Source organism: Mastigoproctus giganteus, chromosome 10 (genome assembly GCF_048544385.1).
Source record: "Mastigoproctus giganteus isolate SK-2022 chromosome 10, ASM4854438v1, whole genome shotgun sequence".
NCBI lineage: Eukaryota > Metazoa > Arthropoda > Arachnida > Uropygi > Thelyphonidae > Mastigoproctus > Mastigoproctus giganteus.
Window position 1 is genome coordinate 129906286 of NC_143584.1, and position 19421 is coordinate 129925706.

General features: G+C 37.6%; 1 protein-coding gene across 8 annotated transcripts in view; it reads right to left on the reverse strand.

Moving 5' to 3' along the window:
* Positions 1-19421, reverse strand: part of LOC150079283 (ubiquitin carboxyl-terminal hydrolase 48-like) — a 955076-nt gene that overhangs the window by 882625 nt on the left and 53030 nt on the right. For 7 of the 8 annotated variants that reach the window (XM_090382262.1, XM_090382266.1, XM_090382265.1 and 4 more), the window contains one exon: positions 2383-2527. In XM_090382262.1, the coding sequence (XP_090238388.1) occupies positions 2383-2519 (137 nt within the window). In that variant the 5' untranslated portion in view covers positions 2520-2527. Of the gene's footprint in view, positions 1-2382; positions 2528-19421 lie in introns of those variants that run through there. The other variant, XM_090382268.1, reaches the window with a different exon arrangement.

Here is a 19421-nt window from a genome sequence, read left to right on the forward strand (position 1 = left end):
GATTAGACCAAGGTTCGAGCTCGTCACCACCAAATACGGAGGATGCGGAAAGGTCAGGAAATGACCACTGCATACCCCGGAGCAATATGGCCTTAGTTGCTAATGCTCCTAAAAAAACCAAACAACAACAACAAACATGTGCAAATGTATTCCCAATTCACAAAGGTGAGTCAAAAGTACATGACTAATTAGAGACCTGTAAGCTTAACTTCTTTTCCAGGGAAAATAACAGAATCTCTGATTAAAGAAGTAATGCAGGATCATAGCGATACCAGGAATACACTTATACTGCAGTCACAGCATAGTTTGTTAAGGGGTGATTTTGTCTGACCAATCTGCTTGAATATTATAATGTAGTAACAAAGAAACTGGATATAAAAAATAATTTTATCATATACTATATTTGTCATCTTATAAGATGACAAATATGGTATATGATATAAGACACCATGGCGTGGAAGATGCACCCTAATTTTAGAACGGTAAATTTAAGAAAAAAAAAACTTTTGAAAAAAATGTATTGTTAATACAATGGAAATTTTAAATTCAATAAAAATAAAACCCAAAAGCCAATAAAGAAAGGTATAGGATTATTACTCTTATTATTTTAGCATTATTCAACTTCATATTCATTACTGATTTGATCATCATTATCCTCAATATCACCATAATCATCATCATCTTATTTGCTAGTATCACTGTCACTCTCATACAATAAACGATCTTCAGTGCCATCCACTGCATTACTTATACCATTTAAAGGACTTGACCACAATTTCAGTCTTAATATGACTTCAGCACCCATTCACACACTTGTGCTATTGATGGACATTTCATCCTTCCAGCAGGCGTCGTATCATGGTTCTCCTCTATCATCCATTTATTCTTGAATGGCTTATTGATGCTGACATCTAATGGTTGTTACTGCACAAGTGTCCCTGGGCGTGTGCTGTATTGCCACTTTCTGCTTCTAAAATGTAGAGTGATTTTTTAAGGTATTTATAAAGGAAAAAAGTGTGTCTTATATGGTACTTGGAACTCAGGAAAGGTTTTGATACTGCTGCACGTAAAATATACTGTTCAAATCGCAGCAGTGTGGCATTAAGAAAATGTTACTTCTATGGATAAAGGGATGGTTGAGTGGAAGAAGACAGAGAGTAGTTATCAATGGACACTGCTCTTTGTGGATTAATGTTATTAGCGAGTCCCCCAGGGTTCAGTACTTTGCCCATTGTTGTTTTCTGAATTTATTAATGATACTGATGATGGTATATCAGGCTTAAAGTTTACGTTTTCAGATGATACAGAGGTTGGGAAGAGGTTAATGACAGTAATGAAGGCATGCTTCTGCAATAAGATCTAGAAAAATTAGGCAGAGGGGGGGCTGAGAAATGGCAATTGAAGTTTAACACTGACAAAGGCAAAGTACTGCATATGGGTAACAGTAATTCCAGAGTAACATATCAACTGAGTGGTACTACACTCAGGGTAGTGGAAAAGGGAAAGAACCTGGGAGTATTTGTGCAGTCTGATATGAAATTCTCTAACAGTGCAGACAGGCTGCCAGGACAGCTCATGGGGTTTTGTCAATAATATACAGGAATTTTGCCAGCAGGGATAAGGAGGTGATTATCCCATTGTATAAGGTAATATTCAGGTCACATCTTGAATACTACATAGGTCTGGAGGCCTCATTTTAAGAAGTATATAGAGCTGGAACAGGTACAAAGGACACAAGATTAGTGAGGGGGAACAAAAGGGTGCTCTTATCAAGAAAGGCTTCAGTTCTGCAAACTGTAGTGTCTGCAGACTAGACACCTGTGAGGTGATCTGATTAAGGGTTTTAAAGCTTTGAATGGATTGATCAAGCTTGTTTATTGTTTGTTTGTGGCCTTTATGGTGCAAGGGCAACACAGCCATAATGCACCTAATGATTGAGCAAGCACAATCTGATGGTTTTCTTTCTCTTGCTCAGACTATACACGAGGGGGCAAAAATTCAACTCAAGAAAGGATGGTTGCAGGATAGATGTGAGGAGGCTTGCCTACAGCCAGCCAGTGGTTGACTGTTGGAACAAACTTTCATCTGGTGTTGTGCAGTCTGAATAAATTTAAGGAAGAACTAGACATTACTGCAAGGGTTGGACAAGTGATGTGGGTGTTTTTTTTTTTTGTCTGATGCTTTATAAGCTTGTTTCCTTGCATCATATGCCACAAACAATAATGATAATAATACATGTTCTTCATCATATGTATTGCAATTATACATTTATATTTTTCAGCAAACACAAAAAAAAAAAAAGGGAAGATCATCCAAAATTATCAGGCAGTCATTAATTATAATATAATTAGTTTTCATTAAATTATATAAAATATCACATACCTGCATGAATTGGGCTTACAAGGTTTCAGTCGAACTCTATAAGCTGTCTCAATGTGCTGATCCGTTAATTCAGTTGGTTCTTTTATGTTTTCCATCCATTCCCATGCTTCTTTATCTAGCTGATTCTTTGTAGGCATTGTGCCACCTGAATCAGAACAAAAGCTGTATTATTAACATTTATCAATTAAAAAAAAAAAAAAAAATCAGTGAAATTTCACAAGGAACTATTCTGAAAGGACAGAATTCATGGGATACCTGGTTCCTGGGCAACATGATGCTGTCACCCGTCTCCCTAGTGGACGAACCCACCACTTGGCAGGTATATAGAGGCACTGCATCACTGCATTCATGTAGACAGTAATTCGATGTCAGTATGGATAAACATTGTGAGTTAAATGACTTTGAAAGAGGGTTAATAGTGGGTGCCCGACACATGGGTCACTATCGCAGAGGTGGCACAAAAAATGCACTATCCCCAATTCAACAGTATCCAGAGTGTATCAGGAACATGCCATTTCCAGAATAACATCTCATCGTGGACAGTGCTAAGAGCAGAGAAAGGTGGTAGATGAATGAAGTCAGACATCTGTCTCGCATTGTTTCAGCCAACCAGAGAGCAACAGTGGCACAAATCACCGTCGACTTCAATGAGGGAGATGCCAGAAATGTCTCCACCAAGACCATCAGGCAATCATTAGCCGCAATATGTTATGGGAGCTGCCGACCCACCAGAGTCCCATTGCTAACACCACAACACAGGACTCGAAGCCTCAACTGGGCAAAAGAACATCAGCACTGGACCTTGGATGATTGGAGATGGGTCTCCTAGTCCAATGAGTCTCATTTCCAGTTATTTCGAGCAGATAGGAGGGTGCATATCTGGCGGAAACTGCACAAAGCTATGCACCCACCATATCAACAAGGAACTGTTCAAGCAGGTGGATGATCGGTAATGGTCTGGGACATGTTCAATTGCCACATGTTGGGACCTCTGGTACATCCACATGCATCTCTGAACAGTCTAGGTTACATGTCCATCCTTGCAGACCATCTGCATCCCTTCATGGTCATCATGCACCCACAGGGCAATGGACTCTTCCAGCAGGACAATGTGCCCCCCCCCCCCCAAGAGCTGTGGTGACTAGAACATGATGTGAAGAGCATTCCACAGATTTTACCACCATGGAATGGCCTCCCCATTCACCAGACACGAACCCTGTGGAGCATCTTTTTTGGATGCAGTGGAAAGGTCCGTTCAAGCTTTGGATCCTCTGCCCAGGAATACAATGGAATTATGGACAGCAGTGCAGAAGCATGGATGGAAATACCTGTGGAACACTTTCATGAACTAGTGGACTCAATGCCTTGCCATGTGACTGCCCTTATCTGGGCAAAAGGTGGGCCTACCCATTACTAGGTATCACACGATTCCTGTCCACTCAGTGTATAACATATTAAAAAAACAGCAGTTCATTATAAATGTAATCATGATTAGAAAGTTCTTACAAATGAGCAAAGTTGTGAACTAATCTTCTGTAGTAGTTTTACACTACAACAAAATTTAATGTTTAATCAATGCTATGGCAGTACATACAGTTGATATAGGTGGCCAGTGCAATGTTGAGTTAGTTTGGTGTGAATATACAGAGAAGTAGAGTGGACCCGTAAATCAGACTGTTTTACATTCTCTAAAGCCATCAGGATAACATACAGTTCTGCAGTGTAAGTGCTACACTCCAAAGGGAGCTGCTGAGATACTGTAATGTTTGTTAGAACTACAGCTGCACCAACTTTACTGTCTGTCTTGGAACCATCAGTGTAAATTTCAGTGTAACTAGAGAATTCAAAATAATGAGCCATATGGGTTTGCTTAATACTGAAATTTCAAAGTGCATTCTTTCCCCATTGTTGGAAATGTTTATCAATGTGTGCCAATGGTATTTGCCATGGTGGTGTAGCTGTACTAACATCTGGAATTATGTTATTCATATTTAGTTCCCAGCATGTGTTTAAACTTTGGAGTATAATGCCACATGGTTTATTCTGCAAAGGTTTATTTTGATACAAATTATGCCATTTTGGTGTGAACAGGATGTGAGCAACTTCTGATTTTAGCTGTATAGCTTAATAGCAGGGCATGCCAATGATGGAATATAGGTGGTTTGTGTGCTTCTGTATAGAGACTCTAAACTGGAAATGTACGAAAAGCTCCTAGCAGTTCAAAGAGCATTGCGATGTACAGAGTACAACCATTTTAATACACTTTCTCTGGCTAATGCAGAGGAGCTCACATCTAGTGAGTATGGGTTTGGCACACCCAGGGTCCTGAGCTGGATATCATCATTCTTCTCTTTCTTGGTGATTCCCTTCTACTTTTGACACTCTCTCTCTCTCTCTCTCTCTCTCTCTCTCTCTCTCTGGGATTTTTTTTTTTCTTTTTTGGCTGGTGCAGCATAAGCTTCAGGCTTCCTTGCACCATGTAGCTAATAATAATAATGTACAGGAGACTCATAGTCTAGTCCAGATCTAATTAATGACTAGTATAGGTGTAATAGCATGTTGTGATGTGCACCTTATGACATAGAAGAAATTAACCTAAGTAAATTCACTTCTTTAGACAGATTGTACGAATATGCTTAATATGCTCCAAAACACTTAGCTTTTTTATCCAGATTTGGTCCAAGAAATCTAATACTCTGTTGAAAGTTAAATAGACGAGAGTCAAGTTGTAACTCTGGATCAGGATGCAAATTCCATTTACAGAAAAATGGATTGCTGTTGTTTTTTTCTTTGAAAGTCTATTGAAAGGTCAAAATCCATTATTTTTTGCCCACTGAACAAACTTATTAATAGTGCTCTGAAGTAGTCTTTTCATTAAAACGCATGTTTTGAGAGTGGCGTGATGTTGCCAGATCATTAGCATACAGATATGTTTCAACTGTGTTAGATATGCATTTAATAACTGAACTGATCCTGATGGAGAAGAGCATAGCGCTAAGCACAGAACTCTGGGGTACTCGTCCTTCTTGCACAAACGTTTGGGAGAGAGAGAGCAGAGCAAAAACGTACCTGAAAGGATCTATTGCTTAAAAAGTTCTAGATATATTTTGGAAGATGACCTCAAAGACCAGATTCATAGAGATCATGAAGAATCCCATATCGCCAAGTTGTGTTGAAAGCTTTTTCAATGTCAAGACGTACCATCACTAAGTGTTCATTCCTAAGAAATTCATTTAGAATGTTTCTTTCAGCTTTGACCATGAGGTAGAGCATTGATCTAGTTCTTCGAAAGCCATATTGATTTCGACTTGGAATGTTTTCAGTAACCATGTCAACCTAGCATTAATTATTTTTTCTAATGTGTTTCCTAAATGGCTAGTAAAAGCAACAGGTTGGTAATTTGTTGGATCAGAATGGTTTTGGAAAAGCTAATACAATAGAATGACACCAGCTAGTAGGATAGCAATCCTCATCAAAAATTCTATAATAGAATTTTAGAAGAGCAGATTGGGACTCTTCACTCAAATGATATATCATAGCATAATAAACTTCATCGGGGCAACAGCACTATTCTTTGATCATGCAAGTGCACTATGTAACTCTGTCATGGCAAAGGGTACATTATATGGAAGCTGATGTGCAGTATTGAAATTCAGATTATATTTTTCTGCCTGTATTTTGTGACTGAAAGGTTGGCTCATATGTCGTTATAGCTGACAGTCTTTCAAACATTGCGCCTAATGAATTGGCAATTTCGAGAGGATTAAAGATTTCTTTCCCTTTTAGTAGTATCGGAGTAGTTATAGGAGGATATTTTCCATTAATTCTTCTGATTTTAGTCCAAACTGTTGTGATGTCTGTGGTTCTGTGTATAGCGGAGGCATATCGGAACCATCCTATTTTTTTACTCATTCGTTGCCTGCGACGAGCTTTAGCCCTTCATTTCTTAAACTGTATCAGATTAGCAGCGGTTGTGCATTTTCAAAATAAATTCCAATATCTATTCTTCTCCTTTTTGGCATTGCTACAGGCTTCATGCCACCATATTTTCAGGTGGGAGTGAGTTTTCATAGACAATTTGGATATGGCAGAATCTGCTGCTACCATTATTTGCTGAGTGATGTAGTTTACCACAGAATCAATGGTGAGAGACTCAATGGTCTGAATATTTAAATGAACCAGCTTTTGATATTTCACCCAGTCAGCTTTGTCAAACTTCTAGGCTATTTTTATTTCAGTTTGAGGAGAGTTAGTTGAAAGTGTGCATATTACTGGTCACTGTTAAAAGGGAAAGTGGTCACTGTTACAAGGGTTGTCAGTAACAGTCCAATTGATAAGTGGAAACAAGTTTGGGGAGCATACTGAAAGGTTAATTGCAGAAACTGACCTTGAGAAGAGATGCACGTATGTGTGACTGCCATTGTTTAACAACATTAAATTGTGCCTTTAAAGAAATTTTTCAATTAATTGACCTCTCTTATCAAGATGAAAGGAACCCCATATGGGTGATGCCCATTCCAATCACCAAGATAAAAAAAGTGGTTGGTAGCTGAGTGACTAAGTAATCCAAATCAGCTACCAAATGAATGATTAGGTGGAAGGTATAAAGAAACAACTGTTTTTGCTATCTCTATCATAACTCAAGCAGTGACTGCTTCTAAAGCCATTTGCAGAGGTATAAGTCTAAAGGGTATCCTGGAGTGTATTTGTAATGCTACTCCTCCATGAGCTATATTACTATATTGCTATTCCTATCTTTTCTATATATTAGATGATGTTTTACACTCATAGATATTTGAGGTGTCAGGTTTGTTTCCTGTAGACAAAAAATAGCAGGTTTATATTTGCTAATTAACCCCAGGGGGCTCACATTTGGTATGGGCTTGGCACATCCAGGGTCCTGAGGTAGATATCACCATCCTTCTATTTGTTGGTGATTCCCTTCCACTTCTGGCTCTCTTTCTCAGGGTAATTCAGAAATTTTTTTTTGGCTGATGCAGCATAAGCCTCAGGCTTCCTTGCACCATATAGCTAATTATAATAATAAAAATATATATCGTCTGAGTTTGCTTGAAGTCCACGACAGTTCCAATGAATAAGCGTGCACATTATTGGGGATTATCAGATGCGTCTGGTTACAGAATGTTGGTTGTTTGCACCTATCCATTCTTGTTTTTTCCCTTTTTGGGAAAATTGGTACTAGATTTATGATTAACTCTTTCAGAGCTTATTTGCTTTACTGGCTACTGTACAATGCTTTTATCTGGCAGTACTGTCAGTGATGTATTTACTGAATGAGCTGCATTCTTTTGGGTAGGCTGTTCTTTTAGTGTAGAGGACTGATCTTGCCCAGTCAGATATTGAGCTGTTTGGCAAACTGAACGGTCAGTATGTACTGTTATGGAGTGTTGCTTTTGTATAAGTGAAACATAAGAGGGCAATTTATTAGAAACTTAAAACTGTCTTTTTGCTTCTTTGTATGGCACCTTGTTTGACTTTGTACTTTTGAAGAGTCTTTTCTCTCTGCCACTGTATGCACTCCTTTGAATATGCTGAATGAATTCCCATACAGTTTGGGCAGCATTGCATTTTTGTGGTGCAATCTGTGTGAACATGTTCTTTTGAACCACAAGAGACACAGGTGGTTACATCCCTGCAGACTGCTTGCGAATGTCCAAATCTTTGGCATTTAAACCACCAGACTATGTTTGGAATGTAAGGTCAAATTTTGCACCTTAAATATCCAGCTTTAAAGCTGATAGTAGAACTGGTGTTTTAAATGTAAGAATGACTGTCCGAGTTGGAGTAAGTATTCCAACTTTCTTAATGACTATCCCTTTTAGCATTTATTACATTTTGATCGCTTAGTTCTGAAATGATCTCTTCCTCAGATGCATTAAGGAGATCCCACTCTGCTATTACCCCTTTAGAGGAGTTCAGGATGGCATACAGGGTAACCTTTGTGGGAATTATTCCACCAAAAGCCAATGTTTTTAATAGTCTTTCCGAGTGGTTAAGCTCATTCATCTGCACTCCAGATTTTAATTTTCGAACAATTTTTGGAGGGCCCACCACATTTTCAAGACATTTCTGAATTAAGGATGGGGAGAGCTTACTCAAAGGATGGTCAGTCAAGAAATGCACTATGAGAAAAAGAGAAACATGGTGGGGTATCACTGAGTCCTGTGGTATCCTACTCATAACATTAGTTCATGAAAAACAGTAGCCATTTAAAACTGTCTCCTAGCACTCAACCTACCCTAAGCCTCATGCAACTGAGTGGGTAGCATAGGAACACAATAGCATACACATTTGATAGCATAAAAGACAATTATCGTTAGCATTAGGAGATACATGATGCAAGAAAGCAAGCTTTTACAGCATTAGCCCCAAAAAAACCCTTCCCATTTCACTGATCCATTCATTCCAAATGTTTGTCTAGTTCTGCCTTGAATTTATTTATGCTATCAACTTCCACAACAACAACAGATGGAATCTGTTGTTGTGGAAGTTGATAGCTAAAAGCAAACTTCTGCACATCTAGCTAAAGGCAAACTTCTGCACATCTATTCTACAATTGTCTTTCCTCATTTTAAATCTATGGGCCCCTCAGCATCAGAGGGGGCATAGATTCAAACTAAGCAAAAGGAAGAATCCCATCAGCATTGAGCCTGCTCAATCCATTCAAGGCCTTATACACCTCAATCAGATCTCCTCGAAGGTGCCTAGTCTCCAGAAGCTGCAATTTGCAGAACTTAAGCCTTTCTTCATAAGAGCACCCCTTTGTTCCCTTCACCAGTCTTGTTTCCCTTCACTGCACTCATTCTAGCGACTCTACATCCTTCCTAAAATGAGGCTTCCAGACCTGTATGCAGTATTGAAGGTGTGACCTGACCACTGCCTTTATACAAGGGAATAATCACCTCCTTATCCCTGCTCGCAAAATTCCCGTATATCACTGACAAGACCCCATGACCTACTCTGGCAGCCTGTCTGCGCTGTTCAGAAAACTTCATATCTGATTGCACAATTACCCTAGGTCTCTTTTATTCTTCACTACTCTGAGTGTAACATCACTCAGTTGGTACATTTCTCTGGGTTTACTGCTACCCATATGCAGTACTTTGCATTTGTCTACATCAGTATTTTTTTTGTGACGGTACGGCGTACCGGCACATTTATTAACAGTGACGTGTGACATTTGGATGCAGTGCACTTCGAAATTTGTAATATACTGTAAATTTTTTTTTACATGTTTATCTACTATTCAAATAAGCTTAAAATTATTTAACTAAATTTACATTTTTCACTGTCTATTGTTAAGATATTTCCTATATAAAACTGTATAACCATTTTTATAATTCTAAATTGCTCAGTCAGACCTCTGTTTAATTATTCTCAATTCCCCTTGAAAGTTACATTTAAAATAGTTTCCATTGAGCGAGAAAATTTTCATATAGCGAACGGATTAGGAGAGAATTTCTTCATGACACCTAATTTACCATCTAAAGCAGTAACTGTAACATCATTTAAAGTGAGTCATCTTCTTGCAAAAAAATGCAAATCATTTTCTGATGGTCAATCCATCAAAGACGCATTTTTAGAAATAACATATTCTCTTTTTGAAAATTTTAAGAACAAAAATGAAATTAAAAGTGCCCTTCAAAATCTGCAATTATCTTGAAATACTGTGATACGATGCATTGAAAAAACGAGTAAAAATGTGAGCGAACAATTGTGTGCTCACATTCCTAATTGTGTGTCCTTTTCTTTACAACTGGATGAATCTACAGATGTCAGTGATATAGCTCAGTTGCTCGTTTTTATTCGTATAGTTTTTGATGACACCTAATTTCGATGATTCTGCCACTAGAGAAGAACTGCTGGGTATGGTTTCGTTAAAAGAAAGAACTAGAGGTCTTGATATCTTTAACTCATTCAAACATTTCATTGAAAAAATTAAATTACCACTATTTAAGCTCATATCAGTAATTAAATATCAGTGGACTCATATCAGGACTCATATCAGTGGTAATTTAATCAAAAAATTAAATTACCACTATTTAAGCTCATATCCCATCATTGCATTAGTTCCATAACAGATGGAACTAAAGCAATGATGGGGCATCTTAAAAGATTCATCGCATCGTGCCAAAAGATGATGAATCTTTGGCACTTATCATCCAACAACAAGTGTTAGCCTGCAAAAGATTAAATACAAAGTGTTATGGACATGGCTTTCAAAATCCTGAATTCCATCAGAGGACAATCTCTTCAAAGGAGACTTTTCAAAATGCAACTTGATGAAAAAGAACCAGATCTGATATTAAACACAGATGTGAGGTGGCTGAGTCAGAGTAAGTTTCTACAGAGATTTCGAAATTTGCTGAATGAAATTAAAAAATTTGTTGATCAAAGGGGAGATGATTATCAGCAGCTACAAGGTATGGAGTGGTTGTGTGATCTGGGCTTTTTTGGCAGATTTTACCAGTAAATTAAGTGATCTGAATTTGGAATTACAAGGAAAAAATAAAAATGTGAGTGACATGATTACTAGTATTTTTGCATATAAATATCAATTTTTGGCAATGACTAAGGATTTCAAAGGAAAACAATTCGACCATTTTGCAAATATGCAAGATCTTTTGCAAAAATATCCTGTTTTTGAATTTAATAGTGAGAAATATGTTTCTGAAATTGAGAATGTTGTGGACGATTTTGAAACCAGATTCAGTGATTTTTAAACAATTGAAGACATAGTTCAATATATTTCTTATCCATTTAATGTCGACTTAGATACGAAACAAATTGCAGAAAAAAATCGCAGCAATTTTTCACGTAGAGAAAATATTACTTGAAAATGAAATTATTACATTGTGGAATGATATCTTCCTAAAAGCGAAATCATCAGAAAAAGACTTTTGGAGATATATTTGCCGAGAAAAGTACCCAAATGTAAAAAAATGCAGTGAACTTTTAAATTCCTGTTTTGGTTCCACATATCTATGCGAATTGGCCTTTTCGTATTTTCAACAACAAAGAATTGCTGTGCTCTTACGGACTTGCATAGAAAAGATTCTTTACGGTTGGCCTTATCACAGTATATCCCCGATTTTGAAGGCTTGGCAGATGACATGAAGACAAAAACTTCGCATAAATTAAAATTTTAAATAAGAATTCTGAATTGTATTGAATTTTAAAATTTATAACCAACTTTTTTCAATGTGTTGATTAACTTTTTTAACCTTGTGCAATGAAATTTTTGAGATGGTAGATCGTGGCACACATTTTGAAGGAAAAAAGTAGAGCGCATCACAAATTAAGATGGCCGCCCCAGTTATAGGCCAAATGATTTTGATGAGTATAACAAACAGCTGTACAGAGAAACAGAGTAGGCCAGTAAATCAGAATGTCTTTTATCAGAGGATTTTAACTTTCCTGATATTGACTGGAACTTTTGGATTGGTCACTCACACTACCAGGGCTTTTGTGGATTTATTGGATGACTGTTTTCTATAGCAGCATATCAGAGAGGCAATAAGAGGGAGTAATAATCTTGATCTGAAGCTACTAGGCTTTTCATGCCAACTAAGAAATACTGTTCAACAGTTTAGGCCTAAATGCATGTCAGATGAACTGATGAGACTTGTTGCAAAGAAGAAAAATGCATGGAATACATTTAAATTATCATGTGACGCCGGAGCCTATGGTAGATATAAACTATTCTGTAATCAAGTTACAAAGGAGGTTAGGCAAGCCAAGGCAGATTACAAGAAATCTTTGTCAAAGGATGCAAAGAAAAACAGCAAAGAATTCTTTCTTAAGTAAACACTATAGAAAGGGATAAATCAAATTAGTCCTTGATATGGGCAGTTCGACTGTTGATGATCCTGCTCAGGTTTCTGGCAAAATGAATGAGTATTTAGCATCTACAATTCACACATAAGGAATTCTTTAGGGGATGCAAAGGGGATGCTAGAAGTTTATCACACTAACAGAGAGCTAAATGATTTTGTAATAACTGAGAGGAAAGTGGAAGAGAAATTGTTGAAGTTAAACATAAGAAAGGCACCATAGGTGGATGGGATTTATCCAATTATATTAAGGGAGGCAGTGAAGGAAGTAAGCAAACCCTTTGCCATAATTATGAGAGCGTCCTTGGAAGTCCCTGTGGGCTGGAGATGTGCTAATGTATCCCCAATTCACAAAAGTGGATCAAAGGGTGGCATTACAAACCTGTTAGTTTAACTTCTGTTCCAGGGAAAATAATGGAGTCACTGGTAAAAGAAGTAATGTAAGATTATCTATACAAGGCTGCAATTATACTTCAGGCACAGCATGGGTTTGTAAAGGGGAAATCTTGTCTAACCAATTTTATTGGATACTACAATGTGGTCACAAAGGAACTAGATGCAAAAAATAATTCTGATATCATGTACTTTAATTTCAGGAAAGCTTTTGATACTGTTGCAAATAAAAGACTGCTGTACAAATTAGAGCATTAAGGGAGTTGCTGTTATGGATAACGGAATTGTTGATGGGAGAAGACAGAGTGGTAATCAATGGGCACTGCTCTTCGTGGACTAATGTTATTAGCGGAGTCCCACAGGGTTCTGTGTTGGGCCTATTGTTGTGCTGATACAGAGAAGGGCATCGAGAATGGTTAGGGGAACAAAGGGATGCTTTTACCAAGCAAGGATCCAGTTCTGCAAATTCAGTAACTGGGGACTAGGCACCTGTAAGGTGATCTGATTGAGGTGTTTAATGTTCTGAATGGATTGAGCAAGCTCAACGCTGATGGGATTCGTCCTCTTGCTCAGACCATGCACATGAGGGAACACAAATTCAAACTGAGGAAGGCCAGAAAAGAAAATGAATGGCGGGAATGTGGTTGCAGCCATAAACACTTACGCAGTCCCAGTACTAATATACTCCTTTGGAATCTTAGATCGGATGAACACCAAGCTGGAGATTATGAGATCAACCAGAATAATAATGACCAAGAGCTGCCAACATCACCCAAAGTCTGCCATCAAGAGACTGACCACAGCCTGGAAAGAAGGGGGGAGTGGACTGACTGATCTCTTTGAACAAGAGAGGAAGGCAATTAAGAACCTGAGGGATTAGTTACTTCCAGGAAAACACAGCACGGATACACCAAGCCATAAGAAAGATAGACAAATTACACACAACACTCAGCCTTAACAAGGATACCACATTCACACAGACAGAAGAATCAAATTTAGAAAGACAGGTGAAGAAGGAGCACTCCATGAAAGACGCTACAATGACCTCCATCAAGACCACATAGTTAAGATGGCTTCCAACACATGGCTCACACACAAGAATTTCCTTCCCAAGACCAAAGGATTCACATTTGCCATCCAAGACCAGGTAATCAATACAGGAAATACATTGCCAAGGACCCTGGAGTGACAGATGACACATGCTGACGATGATACTTGGTCCCAGAGACAATCCAGCACATTGCCACAGGATGCAGGGTTATCACCCAGAGTACACTCACAAACACGACCAAGTCGCCAGGATCATCAGAATCTAGGATGATCAGAAACAGGATCATCAGAAACTAGAGCAAAAATACCAGTTGATCAAAGAAACTGTACCATATTACAACTATGAACCCCAAATCGTACTAGAGATCTCTACTCACAAACTATCCTAGGACCACATCGTAATAACTGACAAGACAACCCCAAATGACAGACCAGATATAACTGTCATCAACAAGAGAGAAATGGGATGAACATTGTGGAGCCCCAACACCAGCAACCTTCAGAAAACTTACAAAGAAAAGTTCAGGAAGTACACAGACCTAAGACACGAAGTCAAAGAAATGTGGTATATGTAACAAGTAATGTCCATCCCAATTACCATGTCAACCACCATCATGGTGCCAAAGAGCCTCCATAAAAACTTAGTATAAAGAGCCTCCATAAAACCTAGTAGTAACAGGCCTCGCCAAGAACGTCAGTTCAACTCCACCTTGGTACACTGTGATGAATACAGAACTCTGTAAGAGGCCAGAAATGTGTGTAAAGTTATGTTTGTGCAGTGTAGTAGTAGTGGCATGTGATGCAAGAAAGCAATGGCAACATAACACACACAGTGTGTGTGTGTGTGTGTGTGTGTGTGTGTGTGTGTGTGTGTGTGTGTGTGTGTGTGTGTGTGTGTGTGTGGTTTCTGGCCTCTTTACCACTTGGAAAGCAATCACCTGGAAAGACTGCCCAGTGTCCATCTACTCTACACCACAAGGAGGTGGGCCAATTCTATTCAAGTGGTCCAAGAGTGGACAAATCCCACACCCACTGGAAGTAGTAACATTCCACTGGGTGCAGCAATCCTGTAGTTAATACAACCCATATCTCAACTACCAGCAGCAAAAAAATAGAAAAAAATACAAGAAAAAATTAAAAAACAAAAATTAGGGAGAGCAGGAAACAACTTACAATAACTGAAAACAAGACCAAGCAACTTGTGGGTTAATTAAAAAAAAAAAAAAAAAAAAAAACCATAGGGTATAGGAAATTATAATACATGACAACTGGGCACAGGTATAATATCTTAAATATGAGGTCAACAGCATAATAAATAAAAAGGCAAATAATCAATTAACAATCAATCTATAGAAAACACCAATTTGCATATACGTAGACAAGAGTAGAAGACAAGCAAGTCCGTGTCCTTCCAAGTCAGTTCCCACAATAAGTAGTATTGGAGTTTATAGTTATTAACAAATAGTTTTAAATGATAAGATTCAATTGTCACCAGTGTATATGTCTTATCACAACAAGGTCCAGAATAGTAGTATGTTTAGTCACAATTAAAGTTTTTCATAGTCTATGATGAGTAATGTGTAGCTAACATCTTTCTATAGAGAATACTTCAGAAAGAAAACTCTTGCAATGCTTGAAAATTGTTTCTGGAGATGATAAACACTTTTCCTTGCACAAGAATAACAGGACCGGTAATTAAAAATAGCCATTGTCTATGGATCTCATATGCAGAACAATTGAAAAGAATATGGGCAACATCTTCAGGAAGACCACAGAAATAGAGTAGAGTTAGTATCAGTATTAGGCAAATGCAAGGAAGTCACACGCTTTTAATGCACTCGTTAAAAAATACAAGAAATGACAAATTATGTCATTTCTTGTAATTTCTTCAAACTGTCAGCCTCAACAACCTGCGGTGGCAAATTGTTCCAGAAATCAACATTGTGCTGGCTGAAAGAAAACTTCCTACAAACTAGTCTAAATCCCTTTCATTTGAATTTATGACCCCTAGATATGGAATTCTTCATAAAAGTGAAAATTCCACCTTCATTCATTTTACTAACCCTCTCAAAACCTTATAAACCTCAATCAGGTCCCCTCTGAGGTGCCTAGTTGCCATGCTCTATAGCCCAAATAATTGGAGTCTTTCCTTGCATAGTAACCTTTTGCCGATCTCATCATGCAAGTTGCCCGTCTTTGGACTCTTTCAAGAAGTTCAATGTCATTTTTCAGATGAGGTTTCCATACTTTAACACAGAATTTTAAATGCAGTCTTACAATTGCCATATACAGTGGGATTATGACCTACCTACTTGTACAGGATAATGTCAAAAAAACCATCAATAGGACACCATGGGCTTTTCTCACCACCTGTTTACACTGTTCAGAAAACTTAATAGTACTGCTCATATCGTAACTCCCAGATCCCTCTCTTCCTGTACTGTTTTTAATTCAGCTGCACCAAGTGTATTATTTATTTTGAAGTTACTATTCCCCAGTGTAAGACCTTACATTTTGCTGCATTAAAACTTAGCTGCCACTTTTCTGACCATTTTTGAAGCCTGTTCAAGTTATCGTGAAGGAGCACTGCTTTGCAATGATCATTAACGACTCTCCCAACCGTTACATCATCTGCAAATTGACATCATGCTCTCTATCCCTTCATCTATGTCATTTATGAAAATCAGAAAACATCCATGGGGGACCCCACTTCTGACATTACACTAATCTGAAGAATATCCAGTAATCACAACCCTCTGCCTTCTACCCTGCAGTCACATTGCAATCCATCTTAGAATCTTACTAGTAATCCCAATAGGTTCCAACTTATACAATAATCTCTCATGTGGGACTAAGCAAATGCTTTGCTGAAATCCAAATAAAATGTCAAAACTGTTCCCCTACATCCAGATCATCAAAACAACATACTAGGTTATTTAAACACAATTTTCTCTTATAAGGAAACCATATTGTGTGTTCATCAGAATGCAATTTCTATCTAAATGTCCCTGAATTTCACTCTATCCTTGCCTCTATCTAAGATTTTCCCTACCACTGAAGTCAAGTCTGTCAGTAACTACAGAACAGGTCTGTAGTTACCAGCTTCACTCTTGGAACCACCTTTATGTAATGGCAATACGTTGGCACTTCTCCAGTCTAAAGGAATCTCTCAGATGCCCTCATAATTAACCTCAATCATTCAATACATTCTCTGGTGGCCTCCCTCAAAATTACTGGGTATATGCCTTCAACTGCAGTAGCCTTATTTGTCTTTATGCTTGAAAGTTTTTCTAATGAACAGTCATCTGTAATTACAAAATCACTAATTTCATATGGCTCATTCTCACTCATACAGCCTCTTCTAAACACAAGGGTGTCTTTCATCAATAAATTTTGCTTTGCTTTGGTCTTTTATCAATAAAGACCAAAGCAAAGGACCTATTCGATTCTGCAACATCATCTGGGTTATCTAACTTTCCCTGCACCCAGTGCACACAAGGGTCTGACCTGATTAACTTTCTTCTTCGTTGTATTCACATACATGAAAAATTCCTTGTCTCCATTCTTTGCTCTCTTAGCCAATGCTTTCTCCTATGCAGCCTTTGACCATCAATACATCCACTAACCTTATTTGTGGTACTATTACAGATCAACTTGTACCTGTCGTAGGCTTCAGTACTTTTCATCACTCTCTAACTATCCCATGCTGTCTTTTTCTGCTCTATTTGACCAGCCAGCTCTGCAGTCATCCATTTCAGCATCCTCCTCCTGCAATATTTTCTTAATGGTATGTATGTGTTCATGGCTTCTGTGATTTTTGCTTTAAAAGTATTCCATAATTCAAATGTATTCACCCTCGTTCAGCAGTCAGCCCAATTAACAGATGCCATATAGCACCTTAAACCATCAAAGTCCACTCTTCTGAAGTTAAAACCCGTGCCTTTACCTTTAATTACTGCAACAGTTTTCTTCATCTTCCAACTGAAGATTGCGTGATCACTTCCTGACAATGGTTCCTGTACTTTAAGCCTTGTGATATCAACTGATCCATTAGTAATTATGAAGACAAGAATATTCTCATCCCTTGCAATTTCTCTAACATGCTGGAATAAATAATAATCATCTAGTTCATTCTTAAAAAAATTTTTCCTCATGGTGAGTTTCCCTCCCACTTATTCCAATCAATATGAGGAACTTTAAAGTCACCTATAATAAGACAATCGCACTTGCCTGCCCATTGCATCTGCATTTAGAGACTCTCATCATACTCTTCGGTTTGTAGAATACTCCCAATCTCATTATACCTTTGCTTCCAACTAATTCACACCACACAGATTCTCTGCTGGCAGTAACTTCATCAGGAAAAGCTCTTTTTGTGCTCAGGCTGCTGTCACATCCATTAACAAGTCCAAAAGTTATGGAGACAGCACATAGAGAAAATAACTATCTATCACCTAAACTGACAAACAAGACCCCAAGAAATCCACATTGTCTGTCAGTTTAAGTGAGAGATGGTTGCTTTTCTAGCTACTCTCCAAAATTTTCAGACTTTGTAACAGATATCAAAATTGAATTAGTTAGAAAAATTCATTCAGCACAATGAATATATTGTGTGTGGATTAATTCTTCCTTTCACTGAACTGTTTCATTTGCAGTTCACCATGTGGTGCACAGTTTTATTTTTCTGTTTTAATGATATAACTACTATCTATAAACCTATCTGCAAGTTAACACCTACCCTAAACCAATTAATCAGAATCACATTACTGAATTAATAGATAGCTACAATGCTGTTTACCATGGTTTCACCTATCCCTTATCGGAATACCTGAAGTAGGGCAGCAGTTGAAATTCCATCGTACTTCTTTTCAAGCTTCAAAAACAATCTGCTATCCATTATTAATCATCAATTTTTATCATTAAAGTTATTACAACTCAAAATCATTTTTCTAGTTCTCAACTAGCATCCTATTAATTTTCTTTGTAATTGGATCTTATGCTAAAAAAATGTCATTTTCATCTTGTTACTATACCTGAAGATGAATAATAGTTTCTATACAAAAATATTTTTCCTCCCATGTTTCTTGCATCATTTCCTAATTACTTATCAAAATTCATTCATCTGGACTTGACAGTCAAATTTTAACATTTACATGGATTGTTTACAGTGAGTACATCACAGCTTACATGATACTTCACTCCGTTCTTATTTATTTTTTTTTTTAAACTGTGCTTCTCTTCCAGAATTTGTGTGATCCAGTTTCCATGTAAATAAGAATAAATTGCATTGACCCTTCATTCTTTATTATGATCAGGCAGCTTGGTTGTTTTAGATTTTATACCAAGGCAACGAAGGCTATGAGACATTAACATACTGCATCTGGAAATTGTGTATTCTATGGTCAGTTGTTTATGGAATGAAAAGCAAGGGTTTCATGGTTGTTCCTGGGAGAAAAACCATACAGCTCTTGCCAATACTAATTAATTCAGCCATGGTGTGAAAAAAACCACAAAGAAAGTTGCTGCCTGCTATACACTACTTGAACGCAGGCCTTTTCCACATGGTGTAGAAGTATGATTGTAACTACTCTGTTAGCTGTGCTGGCAGGTTGTTCATCAATTGCCAAATATAGTTTCATAACCATATTTTAAAAATGTAAACAAACTGGAGTCAAAATGACATAACCATGTATGAACAGAAAAAATATATCTTGTAGGATTAAAATTTCAATTTTGGCGTAC